The sequence below is a fragment of the Setaria viridis genome, chromosome 9 (genome assembly GCF_005286985.2).
Source record: "Setaria viridis chromosome 9, Setaria_viridis_v4.0, whole genome shotgun sequence".
NCBI classification, from domain to species: domain Eukaryota; kingdom Viridiplantae; phylum Streptophyta; class Magnoliopsida; order Poales; family Poaceae; genus Setaria; species Setaria viridis.
This window is the reverse complement of record NC_048271.2, coordinates 42,356,662-42,375,666: the sequence shown is the minus strand read 5'-3', so window position 1 is coordinate 42,375,666 and position 19,005 is coordinate 42,356,662. Positions and strand designations below refer to the sequence as shown.

At 47.2% G+C, this 19,005-nt stretch overlaps 2 protein-coding genes and 1 long non-coding RNA gene across 4 annotated transcripts; 1 reads left to right on the top strand and 2 right to left on the bottom strand.

The window, feature by feature from the left end:
• Positions 1-8,272: 8,272 nt before the first annotated feature.
• LOC117841001 (metacaspase-1) lies at positions 8,273-10,090 on the bottom strand. Of its 2 annotated transcripts, none has more exons than XM_034721563.2 (4): positions 9,620-10,090; positions 9,100-9,548; positions 8,785-8,997; positions 8,273-8,715 (listed from the first exon to the last, which is right to left on the bottom strand). In XM_034721563.2, exons 1-4 carry the CDS (start codon positions 9,984-9,986, stop codon positions 8,617-8,619), a joined length of 1,128 nt encoding a protein of 375 aa, XP_034577454.1. In that variant the 5' UTR covers positions 9,987-10,090; the 3' UTR covers positions 8,273-8,616. The 2 variants fall into 2 exon arrangements, with proteins under 2 accessions (XP_034577454.1, XP_034577455.1); XM_034721564.2 differs by having other exon boundaries at positions 8,273-8,676; positions 9,620-10,087.
• A 6,312-nt stretch (positions 10,091-16,402) lies between these two features.
• Positions 16,403-18,082, bottom strand: LOC117836275 (metacaspase-1). Its single transcript, XM_034715667.2, has 5 exons — positions 17,617-18,082; positions 17,197-17,527; positions 16,989-17,109; positions 16,720-16,917; positions 16,403-16,634 (listed from the first exon to the last, which is right to left on the bottom strand). The coding sequence occupies exons 1-5, from the start codon at positions 18,080-18,082 to the stop codon at positions 16,575-16,577; spliced, it is 1,176 nt and encodes a 391-aa protein (XP_034571558.1). The 3' UTR covers positions 16,403-16,574.
• On the top strand, positions 16,911-18,379 carry LOC140221439 (uncharacterized). The gene is made up of 3 exons (XR_011897220.1): positions 16,911-17,078; positions 17,186-17,486; positions 17,593-18,379. It is a non-coding gene; the product is annotated as an uncharacterized lncRNA (long non-coding RNA).
• The last annotated feature ends 626 nt before the right edge of the window (positions 18,380-19,005 follow it).

Below are 19,005 nucleotides of genomic sequence, written 5' to 3'. Positions count from 1 at the left end.
ACTAATATACTAAAAATTATACTAAATGTATACTTTATTATACTAAGCATTTATACTAAATTATACTAAGCATTTATACTAAATTATACTAATTTTCTAAGTATTTCTACTAATTTTCAAAGCATTTATACTAAATGGTACTAAGCATTTATATTAAATTATTCTAAGCATTTCTACATAAATTCTACTAATTTAAACTAATTTTCTTTTAATTAAAACAGTAAAAGCCGGGGCCTTTGCATCAGCAAGTCTCGGGCTTGCGTCAGCAAGGGCCCCGGCGTGGTAGCGGTTCGAGCACAGAGGGGGCGCCGGCCCGTACCACCGACCGGCGGGGAGGTGGACGGCGTGCGGCGGCGGGACGATGGCGGCCGGGGTGACGGGTGTTGACACCGGATTTTGACACGTGTTAAGATCGGTGTCAAAGGAGAGGAAGGCGGCCGATGCGGTAAGCAAGAAGCTACAGTTGGGAATCAGCCGATAAGAGCTACAGTGTTTCAGCCGATTGGCTGAGGGAGTCAATGAAGACTAGCCGATTGGGAGCCAGAACGGCTTGGCCGATGTGGACCTAAAGTGGGCTAGGATGAAAATTTGTCTGTGGGAAAATAATAACCAACTCCGATGCGGGTTGTGTTCATGTGTAAATATTTGTTATCTTTAAATTAGAGATAGATCCTAGTCGGTTAGGAAATCAGTTGTAACAGGGTATAAATAGGTGCCTCGTAAGACTTGTAAAACAACACATCAATCAACAATACAAATCTACTTTTTCCTCGCACTTTACTTTCAAGTCGGCGACTTCGCCAAACCCTTTTTCTTTTCACGAGTTCGTACGAGTTGGCAGGGCTACATCAACACAACCTCCGGCCAGTTTGTAAGTTCCGCTTATCGAGTAATATCTAAGCTTTAACTTCGGGCACATCGTTGTTGTTTCGTTTAGATTTATTCACCAATTATCGATATTAACTAGAATTATAGGTTTTACCTGTTGTTTTAGTTTTATCACCAATTATCCAGCTTGAGACCTGAACTGTTGGCTTTTTATCAATATTCTTTATTTATTATCATATAGCCGATTAGATCTATTCCAAGTGTTGCTTTTGTAGCATTGTTTAGGTTACTCTAGTAGTTTATTTACAATTGCTACGTGATCATTGTTTGTTCTATAGCCGGTCATCTCCACAGTAATTTGGCCAATTCGCTGATACATCCTTCAAAATAGATCAGAACCTTAGCCGATCGAAACCCTGGAATTTAATGCTTTTCTTTCCTTGTCAATCAACAGGTCAGATTGACTGGCACGCCGTGCAAACCGCACTAGGGTGATAACCCGAACAGAGCTAAGCAGATTCTCCCGGGTCGTGTGTCCGACGCTGAGAGTCGTCGGCCAATTTTTAGCGTCAACAGCGGAACGGCAGCGGGGACCATGGGTGATGGCGGGGATGCCGTGGCGACGGCGGCCAGGGCGACGGCACGAGCGAGATGACGGAGGCTGGGACAGGCACGACGGCGGGGTGGCGATGGGATGGCGATGGCGCGGGCGACGAGCCGGAGACGAAGGGGCAGTGGCGGATCTTGCAGGTGTGGGAGACGTGGCAACCGGGGAGAGGAGGGGCATGTTTAACCCCCCTAGTCTCGGGTTGACTTTGCAACCGGGACTAAAGGGCCCTTTAGTCCCAGGTGCAAATTGCAACCGGGACTAAAGTGGGGCCTTCATTCCTGGGTGGACTTTTCAACCAGGACTAAAAAACCTTTTGTGGGATTTTTCATTTCCCGCCTATTTTGCAAATACAATTTATATATGTTTTCCACTCATTTTGTTAAAGAAAAAAATAAAAACTTTACGTATTTTGAACATGCAAAAATAAATTAAATTAGCAAGTATATTTAAAGTAAGTTTGAATCAGTCATTAATTCTATACTAGTTGTTTAAGTTTCTAAAATAATTATTTTAATATATCACTACCATCAACAAAATATTCAATTAAATAATTTCAATGCGCAAAAAATGCAATTGATGTATGTGGTTAACATTGTTTATATTGATCGAATAAATCTTCACCTCAACTAATTTAAACACACATGAAATCATAGATACATTAAATGAAAAATTGTATCAAGTAGTACAATTAATGTATAGACATGAAATCGTAGAACATTACAATATAATTCACCATAGAGTATTACAATAAAATTCAAAGATTTTGATGGTCATAGAGCACTACATAAAGGTGAACCATATTTAGTGCATTACAATGTAATGTTAAAAAACTTCTTTTTGACGAAAGTTCCTTGGTCATGATCGTGGCATAAGTACGGAGCCTCTTCTTTGGATAGCATGATGCTTGGGTCAACTTCGACAGCGAATGGAGGCATGCCATCAAATTGATCATAATCATCTGATTGGTCTGTTTTGTCCTCGACTCCTATGATTTTTGTTTTACCTGGAAGAACTATGTGGAGTTTTAGCTCCCATGGCTCTTCTAAATTTTTGTTGGGTTTGCTAGACATGTCATTCACATAGAAAACCTGATGCATATCATTGGCAAGGACGGATGGTTCATCATTTTATCCAGTCTTGGTCAGGTCCACTGTTGTCATTCCATACTGATCTTTCGTTACGCCACCTCCAGTTAGCTTCACCCATTGGCAACGAAACAGAGGGATGTTTAGCGGTCCGTATTTGAGTTCCCAGATCTCCTCTATGAAACCATAATACGACTCCTTGCTCCTGTTGCTGTCTATGGCATCTATGCGGACACCACTATTCTAGTTGGTACTTTTCTGGTCTTAGGCTCTCGTGTAAAATGTATAACCATTTATCTCGTAACCTTGGAATTTTCACGATTGTGCTAGAAGGTCCCCTGGCTAACCAAGCGAGTTGTTCGTGAATCGCGGAGTTACCCATAAGGTGTTGACGCAACCAAAAGGGAGAAGTATCCATATGATCATGTATAATCCAGGCATCGAATTTCGTCGGGTATTCGGACAATAGAATCTGTTTGTGTTCCTTGATATACGGAGCCACAAAGGATAATTGTTGTAGAACAGAGAAACGTGTTTTGTGGAACAAATCAGTATCATTGCTCAAACTTGATTTCCTTCCAAGGGTGGTCGTTCCCCGCAGCCTCCCCTCGTGGCGTGAAGTTGGAACCCCAATCAAATTAATTGAGTCAATAAAATCAACACAAAACTCAATGACCTCCTATGTTCCAGATCCCGTGATGCTTCCTTCTGGATGGGCACGATTAAGAACATAGTTTTTTAGGACTGACATGAACCTCTCGAAAGGCCACATGTTGTGCAGGAATACTGGACCGAGAATTGTAATCTCTTTAACTAGGTGAACCAGGAGGTGCGTCATAATATTGAAGAAGGATGGTGGAAATACAAACTCAAAGCTGACAAGACATTATACCACATCATTCTATAGCTTTACTAGCTTCGTTGGATCGATTGTCTTATACGAAATTGCATTGAGAAACGTGCATAGCTTTACGAGCGCTAATCGTACATTCTCTGGTAGAATACCCCTTAGTGCAACCGGAAGCAACTGGGTCATCAACATGTGGCAATCATGGGCCTTGAGATTTGTGAACTTCTTTTCTTTCATATTTATTATTCCCTTTATATTCGAGGAGTACCCAGATGGAACCTTGATACTATTCATGCATTCAAACATTCTATCCTTCTCTTCCTTATTGAGAGTGTAACTGGCAGGACGTAAGTAATGTTGTCCATTATCTCTCTTTTCCAGATGTAGGTCATCTCTTGGCTTCATACGTTTCAGGTCCTGTCGTGCTCCTAATGTATCTTTTGAGTTCCCATAACAACCCATGAAGCCTAGCACGTTCACGTAAAGATTCTTCATCAGATGCATCATGTCTATTCCGTTGTAGACCTCTAGGATTTCCTAATAAGGTAGCTCCCAAAATATTGACTTCTTTTTCTACATGGGTGCACGTCCGTTATTATCGTTTGGAACCTATTCGCTACCAAGACCCTTTCTAAAGATTACCCTTACATCATTTATCATCCCAAATACATATTTTCCATTACGGTGTGCAGGTTTTTTACAATGGTCTCGCGCCCCTTTGAAATGCATCCCTTTATTTCTTAATGGGTGATTAGCAGGAAGAAATCGATTATGGCCCATATACACGACCTTCCTACAGTGCTTCAAATACATGCTGTCTATGTCATCTAAACAATAGGTTCAAGTCCGATATCCCTTGTTTGTCTATCCTCAAAGGTTACTCAGCGTAGGTCAATCATTGATGGTTACGAACAACAATGCTCGTAGGTCAAAGCTCTCTTGTTTATCCTCATCCCACACACGTACACATTCTTCCTTCCAGATCAGTAAAAGTTCATCAACCAACGGTCTTAGGTACACGTCAATGCCATTGTCGAGTTGTTGTGAGCCTTGGATAAGCACCGGCATCATAATGAACTTCCACTTCATGCACAGCCAAGGAGGAAGGTTGAACATACATAGCGTCACACGTCAAGCACTATGACCACTACTCAACTCACCGAATGGATTGAATCCATCAGTACTTAAACCAAACTTTATGTTCCTTGCATCACTTTCAAAGTCCGGGAATGCTCTATCAATTGATCTCCACTGGGCCCAATCCGCGGGGTGTTTCAGCATCTCATCTTATTTAAGTTCTTCTTTGTGCCATCGCATCAACTTAGCATTTGCCTTGTTTCTAAACAAATGCTTCAAATGTGGTATTATAGGGAAATACCACATCACCTTCGCGGGAACTCTCTTCTTGGGAGGCTGCCCCTCGACATCACCAGGATCATCTTGCCTGATCTTATACCGCAGCGCTCCGCACATAGGATAAGCATCCAATTTCTCATATTCATCACCATGATAGAGGATACAGTCATTAGGGTGTGTGTGTATCTTCTGAACCTCTAATCCCAGAGGGCAAACAATCTGTTTAGCTTCATATATTGTGGATGGCAATTCATTATTCTTGGTAAGAATATTATTTACAATTTTCAATATCCCCTGAAATGCGTTATCGGACACACCATTTTTGGCCTTCCATTGCAGAAATTCTAGTGTGGTACCTAGTTTTTATGCCCCTATTTGCAATCTAGATACAACAATTTTTTGTGATAATCTAGCATGCGCTGCAACTTTTCTGATTCCTTCTCAGTTTCGCAATCTCTGTGTGCATCCCATAGCACCTGACCAAGAACATCAATAGGGTCGTCTTCTACAATCTCATCTTCATCAGCCTTGCCCATTGTAGTATCTGCAAAAGCTTGGCCTGCAGCCCAGTCCGGAATGTTGTTATCATCATTGTCTTCTTCGTCACCTTCCATTATAACCCCTCTTTCGCGGTGCTTGGTCCAAACCAAATAGTTAGGCATGAAACCGTATCTAAACAAGTGGCTATGAACAGTCCCCAAGAAGAGTAGTCCTTCTTATTGCCGTATTGGAAGCATGGACAACATATGAACCCCTTCTCTAGCCTGTTGGCTTTGGCCACTTCAAGAAAATAATGCAAGCCATCAACGAACTCCTTGGTATGTCTGTCCACGTAGCACATCCATTGTCGGTTCATCTACATCATATTTCATGAAAAATGGACATAGGTCTTCGTATTAGATAAAGAACTTGATCGATATTAGGTAGGGGGAAAAATAGAGTTCATGTGATTATAATATTTAGGGCTTACAAAAAATATTAGATAAATAAATTATTACGTGAGAAATGGATATAGGTCTTCGTATTAGATAAAAAACTTAATCAATATTCATAGTTTACACCAATCAACCATCATAAAGATAAAAACAATTCAAATGAAAATTACACCATTCAACATCCATAACAATCACTAAATATACATATAAAGATTACACTCATAACAAGATAATAAAGATACATATACACTAAACATTACAGACGCTCCATAGTGGACTTCACATAGTCAATTATTCTAAAATAATGGTACAACATAGCATAATGTTCGCCCTCCAAGCCATCTCTACAATTAACTCAATCTGCTCCTAAGTCTATCGAGAGTCATCTCCACATATCCAGTACCAGAAAATAATGGTACCACACAAAATCTTTGAATCCACATACTCGGGCTGAATATCATAAAGGAATCTTGAAATAATTGTCCAAACATCTTTTGGAGCAAGTGCCACATTCTCATAATAGAAGTGTGGTGGCACACACACAATAGCCCTTCTAGGCAAAAAATCTGTTCACTGAGCATGGCCCATGGTGGCAAGCCAAAACCAACTAAAAGCCGATAGGTCAAGGTCAGGAAACAGATCTTTGCCTGAAGAGAATACTGGGCCATCATACTTCTATTATGAGAATTAGACTCCAAAAGGCGTTTGGAATAGTATTTCAAGATTCTTTTATGATATTCAGCCCGAGTTTGTGGATTCAAAGCTCTTCTGTTCTACCATTATTTTCTGGTACTAGAGGAGCGAAGGTGATTCTCCATAGACTTCGGAGAAGATTGAGTTATGTGCAGAGAATAGCGCGAGCACATTTATGCTATGTGCAGACACTGTTAACTGGGATTGGAGGTACGGACGTGGTAGATCCATTGCCGGTCTATCTGCATCGTATTACGTGGAAAATGAACATAGGGCTTCGTATAGGATTATTATTTATAATATTTAGTTCTTGCATTAAACATGAGATAAATAAATTATCGGTCAAAGAAATACAATTATTATTAAATTACAGTGACATGAAAAATTGTAGCAATGACCAAATTCTATTTTCTTACACATACAATTTATTTACCTTAATTTTATTGCAATGACTAAATATTAAAACACATTTACTCTATTGTTTTCTCATACCTAATATTAATCAAGTTCTTTTAACTAATACGAATCATATATAACAAGCAAGCTATCATCAAATTCTAACTCAAAAACATGTATAAATAAAAATCCTCTCCATTCTCCCTCATTCTAAAAAAACTTATTTTTCTCCATCTCTAAAGCATAAAACAAAGCATAATAATAATAAATGAAGGGAGGATGAAGTAGCTAACCTTCACAACACTTTGGATGAGTGAAATCCCCACGGAAGTAAGGAAAAAAAATCCGGACAGTGCCTCCCCTAAGGTTGCTTGCTTGCCATGGAGAGGAGGCCAAAGTGTCTCTGGGGGAGTGGAGTGGCTCGGGCTGAGGAAGAGCTCTCGGTCTGGTAATTTTATAGGGGAGGAGATTTTGTCCCGGTTGGAAATTCCAACCAGGACAAAATACCACTTCTTTTTATCCCGGTTGGTGGTTTTATCCCAGTTGGAATTAACAACCGGGATTAAACCTTTTTTATCCCAGTTATTTCCAATCGGGACAAAAGGGTCTGGCCGTCGGTGCGATGTTTCTAGCCCTTCCAACCAGGATTTGGCGGGGGAGGGGGGGGCTTTAGTCCCGTTTGGTATTTACAACCGGGACTAAAACTCCCCCACCCCTGCGGTGGACTTTAGTGGCATATTTTTAACCCAGGACTAAAGTCACTTTAGTCACGAGGGACTAAAGGGGTTGGATGGAAGGTCAATTCTCTACTAATGGAAACGAGGGAACCTAAATCAGGCTGTGCAGTTCCAATGAAGTTGTAGACATTTATACCTGGGCATCTCCTAGAGCTGGATTTGCAAATTTTTGTATTCTTCGATATTGTAAAACCAGCCCTTGTGAGAAATCATGCCATCGTTTTCCAATAGTACCGTGTCATTGAAAGAGATTTAACTTAATGAATAAACTAAGATCTCTAATGCACAGTTTTATTTGTTTCGCGGTTTCAAAGGCCAGCCATACCATTTAACTGCGATGCACGGAATTGGATGCAATCAGATGAAATAAAACTATGCTTACCCCCCAATGCTAGTTTAACAGGTTTCGTACTCCTGATAACAGTGTAAGTCCAATTTCATCCCTCTCTTCACAATCATCCTGCCATAGCATCAAATTTGCTGATATGTCGCGTTATTTAATGACAATAAAATTCTTATGAAATCTTCATGGAGACCAACCTAATGTAATAGAACTTCTTTTCAACTCCGCGGATTGGAAATGTATCTTGTACATTATAACAGTAACATGACTAGTTGTGCGGCACTGGAAAAAAAAAAGATCGGTGAAAGAGGAAAGAGGATTTTGTTTTCTGTATATATTGATGTGAAGAACCCGTCAGATTCAGTTCCATAAGTCACATCACATCTGCATAACACATAGTATTACACATTTTCATGTTTGTTTAATTTGCACAGCTGCATAAGGCTCACAACTTATGCCTTTCTCCTTGAGATGAAGGGCAGGTATAAATATAATAATAAGCACTTAGTTTACATAAGAGACATCGAACAGCCTTAGTACCATGATGAGGTGTATAGAAGGCAGTGGAGGTACTTCGACCAACCAAATCCTCCACGACCAATGATCTAGCTAAACCTGTTCTTTCTTGGTATCATCGCAGGTGACGCACGCGGATAGTCACACGATTCAGAGGTATGATTAGGAAGCATCATCAGCGCTAAACCCGTCGATTGATTATTCCGTTACGACGATATATATGAAGAAGTATTCTCGAAGCCACGGCCACCTATGCTAGGTGCTTAATTACATGACGAAGGGCTTGCGGTGGATGTCGAACATCTCCGAAGACGACAGGTTCGGCTCCTGCAACATCACCGGCGGCGACAGAAGGGAATAATAATTCTGTCAGGGCAAAGGTATTATCATCGATCCGAGAGGCTATATACTGTCGGGCAGGGATGGGAGGCTCACCTGGACGCCGCTGAAGTTGGCGACCTGGTGCTGCTGGTGGATGGGCGCGCCGATGGGCCCCTGCAGGTCGCCGAAGCCCCCGCCGCCGCCGTTCTTCATGATGGTCCTCATGGAGCTGAGCAGGCGGCCGTAGGTGACCCCGCGCGGCTCGCACTCCACCGCCCGGATGAAGCTGTGCGTCATGGCCCCCACCGCTGCGTAGGCGTCCGGCATCTGCATATATATAAATATAAATATATAGTAGATGTATAAGGGAGATGATCGAGCGAGGTCGATCAGTCAACTGAAAGGAAGCATGCATGGATCATCACTGACCACGGCGAAGTTGCTCTTGCCGTCGCTGTAGCCGCTGAAGAGCACGGCCTGGCCGCCGCTGGTGCCCTTCCAGGCGCCCGACGGGGGGCGGTGGTCCTCCCACTGCCAGTAGCCGTTCCTGGCGACGCGGCAGAGGAAGGGGAGGTCGAGGACGGTGGCGCTGTAGCAGGCGTCGACGACGGCGTGAAGCCTGGCGCCGTGCACGAGCGGGCGCACCATGACCTCGTTGATCTCGTCGTCCAGGATCGGGCCCTTCTGGAACGCGTCCATCGGGCAGAGCGCCTCGTCGTAGCCGTCCACCTCGTCGCCGTCGTCGTCGGCCACCTGCGCGCCGAGGCCGGAGAAGTGGAACACCAGGGAGTCGCCGTAGCTGCACCCCTGCACCAGCCAGTGCATCGCCATCCGGATGTTGTCCTTGGTCGGCAGCCGGAACGGGTCCCTCTGGTCATCTGCGTGCACCGATCGTCCATGAGCAATTCATGGATCAGCTCAGTCGTTAATTCATGGATCAATCACTTACCGGTGAGCATGATGACGCACTCGCTGGGGAAGCCGAAACGCTGGCAGAGGAGGTTCCGCATGCACTTGACGTCGTTGATGGGGCCCCTCAGCTCGCCGCAGCCGCGGCGCATGCCGGCGTAGGTGATGCCGACCAGGACGGCGCGCTTCTTGCCGCGGGCGCGCTGGAACGGCGCCGTCATGGGCCCCATGACAGGCAGCGGGATCCGGTCGGCGCGCCGGATGCGCGTCACGCAGTTGCAGTGCGCGCACTGGATGGCGCGCTCGCCGGGGATCACCGTGAGCGACGCCCGGCAGTACTTGCACCGCACCGTCGTCGTCGCCGCCCCATGGGGCCTCCCGCCGAAGTGACCACCGAAGTGACTCATGGTTAGTGAGCCGGGAGCTGGGGCCGGGGCGGGGCTAGCTTGGGTTGCCTAGGTTGCTTCTTTGGCTAGCTTGAGCTCACACTCTTCGACGACATCACCTCCCCGGCCCCTTTATATAGCCGATCGAATCACTACTGTTGCCAGATACCAATGTCAGAGATTTTAGTAGAAATGACCTTGACAGAGGGGAAGAAGGACATTTTAGTGGATGTGGGCATATATTGTCATTGGCGGAACATTTCCTCGTATGTCAGCTGCATATAAAAAACAATCAATGCAGAATAACGGTAACAGCAAAATCCGATAAATAAATAAAATACAAACAAGTCTGACCAGGAAAGAATATTTGCAGTTACCTTTTCTCATGTTTTGCTAGCATGATTGAGTAAACTACTTCCATGAAAAATTACTCATGTTTTCATCATATATTCCACTGCATCTAGTCATTACTTCCATGAAAAGTTGAGTAAACTACTTAACTTGCTCGTTTATTTACACATTTGATCCGCTCAACTTAGTACTCTGGCATAAGAGCTCCGCTCAACTTAGTACTCTGGCATAAGAGCTTGACCAGAGAACGAGCGAAGAATTTTTTTTTACGAATCTGCCAGGAGAGCTGTCAATTATATTAAAAAAACGAAGAAGAATGAGCAAAGAATATATTTTCATGCTTATATAAGAGCTTGAGCAGTGAATGGGCTTGACCAAGACTCTTTTTAACATAGCAAGATCTCGTTATCATAATATTTTAGCGCAAAAACGGGGGCTATATGCCAGTGTTTAGACCTGGCAACCTATCGAGAGGGTGCCCGAGGTAGTGTTTTGGTTAATGGGGCTCGTCGAGATTAGGAACTCGAAGGTGAACATAGACACATGATTTAGACAGGTTCAGGCCGCTAAATAGCGTAATACCGTACGTTCTGTGTATTGGTTAGGTTGAATTGCTTTGGAGGGGGTCCCTGCCTCGCCTTATATTGCCGAGGATAAGGTTATAGGTCGGGTCAGTTGATTTACAAGAATACTAGTCGGATTTGACTAGACGAGTTCTACCCCTATTGCTAAGAGTACTTTTCCGAATCCTCGACTAGTTCTTATCTTACCACGTAGACTATGTCGTTCTGCACCATAGTTTTCATATCAGATACGTCTCGATGTCCAGCCCCATGTTCAGGACTATCCAACCCTTCTAGTGGGACCATAGATGTATGTACGACAAGTCCCCGAGTACTTTTTAGTCAAATGTAGCAGTTCCGAGTACTTTTATAGGCTTCACCGACTAGTTGAACTACGATGGTGATGCATTTGAACTACTTCAAAGGCGTTATCCAGGTTCATGATTGGTAGGTCCGCTGCAAGGTGGCGACGACGCTCTACTCTTGCAGCATTTCTTGCTCGTCGTTGAGTTCTTTGAGCTTCAGTCTCTTCTCAGACAACGTTGGCGGTGAGCTCATCCGGATGACATTCATGCCGCGGGTTTCTGTCCCGTTGCTCTTCTTCTTCGTCCTCTTGTCCAATGACGATAGAGAAGAGTTCTTGTTTTAGAGAGTAGCTCCCCAAGCTTGAAGTGATGACCTTCGTGGTGCCGCCTTTCTCATAGATGGGCGGCGGAGGAGCTCACTCCTGGTATGAGAGGGTGTCGAGGTAGGCGATGAGGCGTGAATCATCGTCCCATCGAGAGCAGGTGGCTTCATGTTGGGCCAGTAGATGAATCTGCCTTAGGGAGTAATTGTGATCACCAGGGCCTGCTGTGGACGTGATAAAGGGGTCTCCTCATCCGGGTCCAAGTACTAGTCGAAGTCCTCGATAGTATCCGTACCGGATTGTGATCTGGACAAGACCGCCTGATAAAAAGTGGTTGTGTTGTGGAGTCCGAACGGGAATTGACTCAGGTGGTAGTCCGACTTGCACGATGGCTTATGTGCCGGAATGTGAAAGTCAATCCAACAGATGGGAGAAGTCGAGTTGTACTCGGACTCGGCCCCCCAGCCTCTGATTAAGGGCCTGTTTGGCATGGCTCCACTCCAGAACTCCAGCAACTCCACCAAAAAATCCAACCAAACACCTCAACTCCAAAACTCCATGGAGCAGCCAACTCTATGGAGCTGTAGTGTAAATGGAGGTGGAGTTTTGGAGCACCTCTTTTGCTGCTCCAAAACTCTCTATTTCGAACCTCCTCGTGGAGTTGGTGGGTAATTACCCACCAATGCCACTGGTTACACAAAAAAACGTTTCATTCTATTTCCCCACCCCCGTCGCCTACCGCCTCCCCGCCGCCTGTTGCCGCCCCACCTGCCGCCGCCCCGTCCCCGTCGCCACCCCGGTCCCGTGGCCACCCAGCCCGCCGCCGGCCGGCCCCGTCGCCGCTCCACCCCGCCGTCCCACCCCCGTCACCGCCTTGCCCTCGTCATCGCCCCGCCCTCGTCGCCGCCGTCACCGGCCCCGTGGCCGCCTCCCCACCGCCCGTCGCCGCCCCACCCCGCCCCCGTCGCTGCCATCACCGAGCCCCACCTGCCGCCTCCTCGCCGCCCGTCGCCGCCGAATCGGGCGGAATCCGAGAGGAATGGGGAGTAATAGGGTCGTCGGGGGCCGGGAGCAGCGGCAGCGACCACGAGTGCTCCTTCAAGATCCTCCTCATCGGGGACTCGGGCGTTAGCAAGAGCAGCCTCCTCGTCAGCTTCGTCGCCGCCTCCCAGCTCGACGACGACATCGCCCCGACAATCGGTACGCCCATCGCTGATCGATCACCCACCACCACCACCACGCTCCATCTCGCTACCTCTCGCTCGCTGCTCCTCTGCCCCCTCACCGCGCCGATCGAAGCCGATTCTCCGATCAGGCCTAGCGCTGGCCGCACGCGATGCGACCGTGCTGCTTCTGCCGTAGTACCAGAACGGAACCGTACCTAGACCCCCAGCGTACACTCCTAGTCGTAGCAGTGGTACGCACTAGGATTTCCAGGCGGACGAAGCTAGCTACCTGCGGAGGCAGGAATCAAGGCGGCGTCCGTGCGTGATGCGTCAGTCTCTCTCTCACCGAGCAGAACGTGGCAGGAGAAGAAGATGGGATAGAGAGGATGACAAGTGGGGCCTGAATTGGGGGCAACAATGGCAATCCACACTAAAATCGATCTTTTTTGGAGTTGAGAGCACCCATCTAGCCAAACACCCTATTTTTGTTCTGGAGTTCTAGAGTGGAGCTGGCTCCACCTGGAGTTCTGGAGTGGAGCAGCTCTACTCGGAGTTGGAGCCATGCCAAACAGGACCTAAGTCAAAAATTGAAAATTCATCAAAATTCTTGATGAGATCCTCCAGAGCTTAACATTGGAGCTTCATGGTTTGTTGTTTCTTCTCCGGGGTCGACGCAATGTGGTGGTGGAAATTTGTAGCGCCATCTACGACGCAAACCCAGGAGCCGAAGATGAACGTCGCGCCTGCTTCAAACACGATGATTGGCTTGATGATGACTCGTGCCATCGAGTTCGCCAGTGGATTCTCGGTGACAGCTCCTACCTAGCGCGCCAACTGTCGGTGTTTAACCCCAGCAACCTACCGAGAGGGGTACCCGAGATAGTATTTTGGTTAATGGGGCTCGATGAGATCAGGAACTCGAAGGTGAACACAGACACACGATTTAGACAGGTTCGGGTCGCTAAATAGCGTAATACCCTACGTCCTTGGGTTGAATTGCTTTGGAGGGGGTCCCTGCCTCGCCTTATATTGCTAGAGGTAGGGTTACAGGTCGGTTGATTTACAAGAATACTAGTCGGATTCGACTATATGAATTCTACCCCTATTGCTAAGAGTATTTTTTCTAATCCTCGACTAGTTCTTATCTTGCCATGTAGACTATACCGTCCTGCACCATAGTCTCCATATCAGATACGTCTCGATATCCAACCCCATATTCAGGACTGTCCAAATCTTCTGGTGGGTCTATAGATGCATGTACAACACTACATACGACGTGTGGAGTATGGACACGCTTTAAAAAGACATGGTAGAGTAATCCGCATGTTAGCTTTATTATGTGGCCTCTAGAATAAAATGATATGACCCGTGACGTGTGCATATACTCCAGATGACCAGTTGAAACGGCACGTGATTCTCTGTCCCCGTTTTCTCTTGAGGAAATGGTTGCATGATTCTGATAAACTCTACCGAATTTCACAGCAAACCCTTCAACAATTTGTTTCTTTCACTATCGAACCTGGCCCCTTTAGATCCAATTTTGTTGATATAAACTCCTCAATTGCCCAACTATATGCAAGATGCGAGCCGATCTTTGAATTATATGCAGCAACTGACCAAGCTTTCTTCTTCTCGTTTTGTTCAATCAAACAATCTAGACTTGGTACGGAGAATTGTTTAATAACAAAATTCTACCAGTAGATATTTTTTTTATATGAACATGATACCATGACTTGTGTCTCTTCCTTTTGACGATATTTCACAGCCTGTTTCTTTTTCCTCGGGCGAGTCGATACCAGAGAACGGCAGATCTCTGGTGATGTAAATCCTAGTGGAGAGATCAATAGAGCACAGGAAAAACCAATCTCCTGGCCCTCTCACCTCAAAATGATGACTTATACTGTACACCCGTAGCAATCTCGGAGCGAGATGTCACTGTAACGGAATATGTGCGCAAGGCAAGCCCATGTGGAATACCACGATATGAAGCACACATGTGAACCTCGACCATGGCGATCATATATTCCTCATCTAGATAAGAGAAGAGACGTGCCGACACACCACAGGCAAGCGAGAAGGAAACCGGAGAGACTTGGATGAGATGAGAGAAGATAGAAGGGAATCGACCGGCCGGCGATACTGCGTGGTCCGACGTGGTGCATCATTCCCGGTTCGTTCCAGCTTTGTTGACGGCTTCATCATTCCCGGTTCGTTCCAGCTTTGTTGACGGCTTCATTGGCCATCCCGTCTACCGAGAGGAATATGCACGGGCCGCCGGGCGGCGCCCGGCCACCTGCGAGCTCGCCTGATATGGCTGCGACAGCGGCATCGGCATCTCCGATCCGTAGCCATCCAAGTTGGCCGCCGAACCAATGCAACTAATTGCGATAGATGCAGGAGAAGAAGGAATCGTCACCTGCGCAGTTGGCGTCGCTCCTCGGCAAGCTACCCGACGTCATCTGTGATGACGGAGCGGGGCATCGTCTTTACCGGCGTGGCCGCCGCACCGGACCGGAGGCTCCGGCGTGAGGTAGCGCCGGGGAAACGCGGTGTCCTGGATAGCGGACGGGGACAGGCGGACAGGGTTGGCGCCGGGAACAGGAGCGCGCCGGCTAGCGAGCTCTGCAGTACCGGTGGGCCGTAGCCCGCGTGCGCTTTGGGCCGTTCAATCCTTGCTCATTCTATTGAGCAAAAGCCCTCGGACGTCGTGGTTGCAAAAATCCGGCGGCCAAGAATCAAGCGAAGACTCTGGGCTCTTTTGGTGCTCTCCATCTGACTCCTGCTTGTGCACTCTACGTGGTAGGCATGTAAGAGAAGTTGGAACCAGTGGAGTTAAAATTTGTAGCTTCACCGGCTCCTTCCTTGCCGGTCTGTGAAGACGAGGAGGAGGATAGAGAAAACAGACCCCCGTGATAAGTTTGTAAATAATTTGAACGATAAGAGCACGATCACACTACAAAATTACAAATACGGTGGCGCTCTAACTCTAAGCATGTTCTCCTATATTCCAATAATTTCAGTTAAGCTTTGTCTTTACTTGCAGTCTCTTTTGGTTTTTATCTTCAGTTGCAGCTTGCTAAAGTTTAATTTAGCTCAAGCATTCCTAATCGCCCGTTCTGAGTCCTTTTCTTATCATATCAAATCCTCGAGGCTCTTAATGCAGGGTCTGAGGGCATGATAGAAGCTTGTTGACGATGGCAAAGAAAGCGGGGACAAAGGTTAAAAAACATTGTGGCATCGGCGCTTGAAGAAGCTGGCTCCAATTTCGAAATGGGCATTGGGCTACAGGCTACTCTTCCACCTTCCTGCTAGTCTGCTACTCCAGTCAGAGATACGTCTAGATATTTCTGTTAGTGAAACAGAAACTCCATATGAGTTCAGTTGCATGATGCAAAGGAACAATTAAGCAAGGGGATAGGACTACATGAGAAAAATGATGATCTTATTGTTGAGCGGCTTTCCTTTTGAGTGCGGATGGCTAAATGTTACAGGAAAGTGGATTTTATGAGCATAGAGTCAGCTGCCCACCTTATGACACCTTATGACGTGGCACATTCTCAGCCATCGGATTAGTATCGGAGGGCTGGGATTGAGCCATGTCACCTGCGGTTGAAGTGACGTGGCTCGATCTGATCCTCCGGCGCCGATCCGATGGCTGAAAATGCGGGTGGGCAGTTGCCCCTATATTTACAAAGCATTTAATATAGGTTATCATTTTCGGTTCAGACATCACCAAATTGGATCCTCTCGACGGAGATCGCTATTTTTTTATAAAAAAAAGGGTGAGTGCAGGACGTAATTTCTCGCCATATACCATTTTACAAGGCATGAAACAAATTCCATTCCGCAGTAATATATGTTCTTCACACAGCTGAAGCAGCAGGTTGTTTCGAGGAGCCACTCAGAGGAGGAACGGCTTCCTGTAGATGTCAAACATATCTGAAGAGCACAGCTGAGGCTCCTGCATAAACAAGATCTCCCAGAGTGAGCGAGCGACCGACCGACTAAGCAAAGCTGATCGACCCGGCCAAATTGATGAAGCTCACCTGCAAACTGCTGGACGGGATCATCCAGCGGACGAAGGAGCCGAGCCTTCCGGGGAGGCGGCGGCTCCCCTGGCCGTCGCGGATCCTCGCCCTCATCGCGCTCAGCAGCCGCCCGTACGTCGTCCCCGGCTCCGCCTCCACGGCCTTGACGAAGCTGTCCGTCATGGCGCCGATCGAAGACGACGACTCAGAAAATCCCTGCACCACATCGACTAAGAAAACCGAGACGGATACGGGACAGAGCTTCGGTTCGGATTTCAGAGGCGTACGCTGGCGTCTGCGGACTTCTGGTCGTCGCTGCAGCCGCTGATGGAGATGGCCAGGCCGCCGCTGGGGATCTTCGGCGTCCCACTAGGCCGGTTGTGATTCTCCCACTGCCAGTACCCCGTCCTTCAAATGCAGAGAGATCGATCATGTCGGCGTACTCAACGGCGCTGTAAAAAGATTTGGTTTTGGTTGGTTGCAGGTCGCGTGTACCTGGAGAGGCGGCAGAGGTAGGGGAGGTCGAGGATGGTGCCGCTGTGGCAGGTGTCCACGATGGCGTGGAGCTTCACGCCCCTGCCCAGCGGCCGGACGATAGTGGCGTTGATCTCGTCGTCGAGGATCTTGCCGCTCCGCTCGAAGTCCACCGGGCACAGCGCCTCGTTGTACCCGTCCACCTCGTCGTCGTTCATGTCCAGCTTCTGTACGCCGTGCCCGGAGAAGTGGAACACCAGCGAGTCGCCGCTGCTGCAGCCGTCCACGAGCCACCGCATCGCCCGCAGCAGGTTCTCCCTCGTCGGCACCCTGCTCGGGTCCCTCTCGTTCTCTGCCACACAACCATGACAGCAACTGATTAGTTCCCTAGCTTATCGAACCTTCGTGTAATTTGAGTCTGCAAGGAACAGGACGGAGCACCAGTGAGCTCCAGGATGCAGTCGCCGGGGAACCCAAACTTGCCGCAGAGGAGGCGCCTCATCTCCTTCACGTCGTTGACCGTGCCCTTGAGCTCGTGCGCGGTGCCCCTGTAGCTGACGCCGACGAGGAGCGCGCGCTTCTTCTTGCCGCTCACGCCGGGGTAGCCCGCCGGGACCTCGAGCCCCGCGGGGTCGGCCCGCGGCGGCGAGGCTGCGGCCGCGAGCGCCAGGGCGCCCTCGCCCTCGCCCACGCCGCGGTGGCGCTCGACCACGCGCGTCACCCGGTGGCAGAATGTGCACCGGACGCTGGACCCGGGCCTGGACGGCGCGGCGAGGCTCATGCCGCAGTGGCCGCACCACGACTTCGCCGCCGCCGCCCTCGCGCTCGCCATGCCGACCGGCCTCGTGTTGAACTTGAACATGAGGTGGAAGATGTCAGAAGTGATGTGCGTTTTGCGCGGCATCATTCGTCGTGGCCCGGTGGCGCACTCGCTTGTGGCTTGAGAAGGGCATATGCCAGCATGGTAAGCAAAGCAACGTTTCCTTTATTCCAAGGACCGAACACCTGGTCACCTGCTGCTGCCTTCGATCTGTGCTTAACACCGAATGTGATTCGTGTCAGATGAAGATTAGTCGATATTAATAATGCATGTATGAACATGAACGAGAATCTTGAAAATGTGTGTTTGCACCACTAACAACTTTAAGCCCAATTTTTCGAAACAAGGGAGCTTTAATATAAGGGGATCTGCTTTCAAATTTAACATTGTAGTGGACATGCTATTATTAATAGCTCGAGCTAAAGAAAAGCCAATGCAAATTAGGTCAATCCCAACCCATGATGTCCATAGATAGTATCAATACTGCCACATAAACAAGACATCACTTTACAAATTACACTCTACAACTCATGATTTCTTAGTGTGTGGGTTCTTAATAAATTCATCATCTCTCCTCTCAACCAATCATATTTGTTCCTCATCAATTATGAAGACACTATCTTCTCCCAATGCAAGATTTGGCAATGTCTAATATATAGGTTCTCGTGTTGATACAGGGTCTTAGATGAGACCCAATTTCTTGCTCTTCCCATTCTCTTTCATTTAATATAGTGTCACAAAATTATGTGGCAACATAATTGATACTATGGAAACCATCCTAGTTGGAGTGTTGGTTACACACGCATAAAATTAAATACCGCATCTTGTGAATGACGGACTATAGCTATTCTCCAACATGCAAATCGGATGATGATACAATCATTTTTATGTTCCATCAAACAATTCTTGTGATACCTGCATAAACTGCTTTATGAAACATAATCTTCAATGAGCTAAGAATAGAAGCTACTGCTTTGTGCCTCTAAGCAACTACCAGTCCTAAAGATCAA

Bases quoted from the DNA above. Each gene is read 5' to 3' on its own strand.
- LOC117841001 (XM_034721563.2), bottom strand. From the start codon at position 9,986: ATGAGTCACTTCGGTGGTCACTTCGGCGGGAGGCCCCATGGGGCGGCG. The intron at 9,549-9,619 runs GTAAGTGATTGA...CGGTGCACGCAG, and splicing joins GTGCGTCATCATGCTCACCG to ATGACCAGAGGGACCCGTTC. The intron at 8,716-8,784 runs GTGAGCCTCCCA...TTGCCCTGACAG, and splicing joins CCAACTTCAGCGGCGTCCAG to AATTATTATTCCCTTCTGTC.
- LOC117836275 (XM_034715667.2), bottom strand. From the start codon at position 18,082: ATGATGCCGCGCAAAACGCACATCACTTCTGACATCTTCCACCTCATG. The intron at 17,528-17,616 runs GTGCTCCGTCCT...GTTGTGTGGCAG, and splicing joins CTGCATCCTGGAGCTCACTG to AGAACGAGAGGGACCCGAGC. The intron at 16,918-16,988 runs GTACGCCTCTGA...GATGTGGTGCAG, and splicing joins AGAAGTCCGCAGACGCCAGC to GGATTTTCTGAGTCGTCGTC.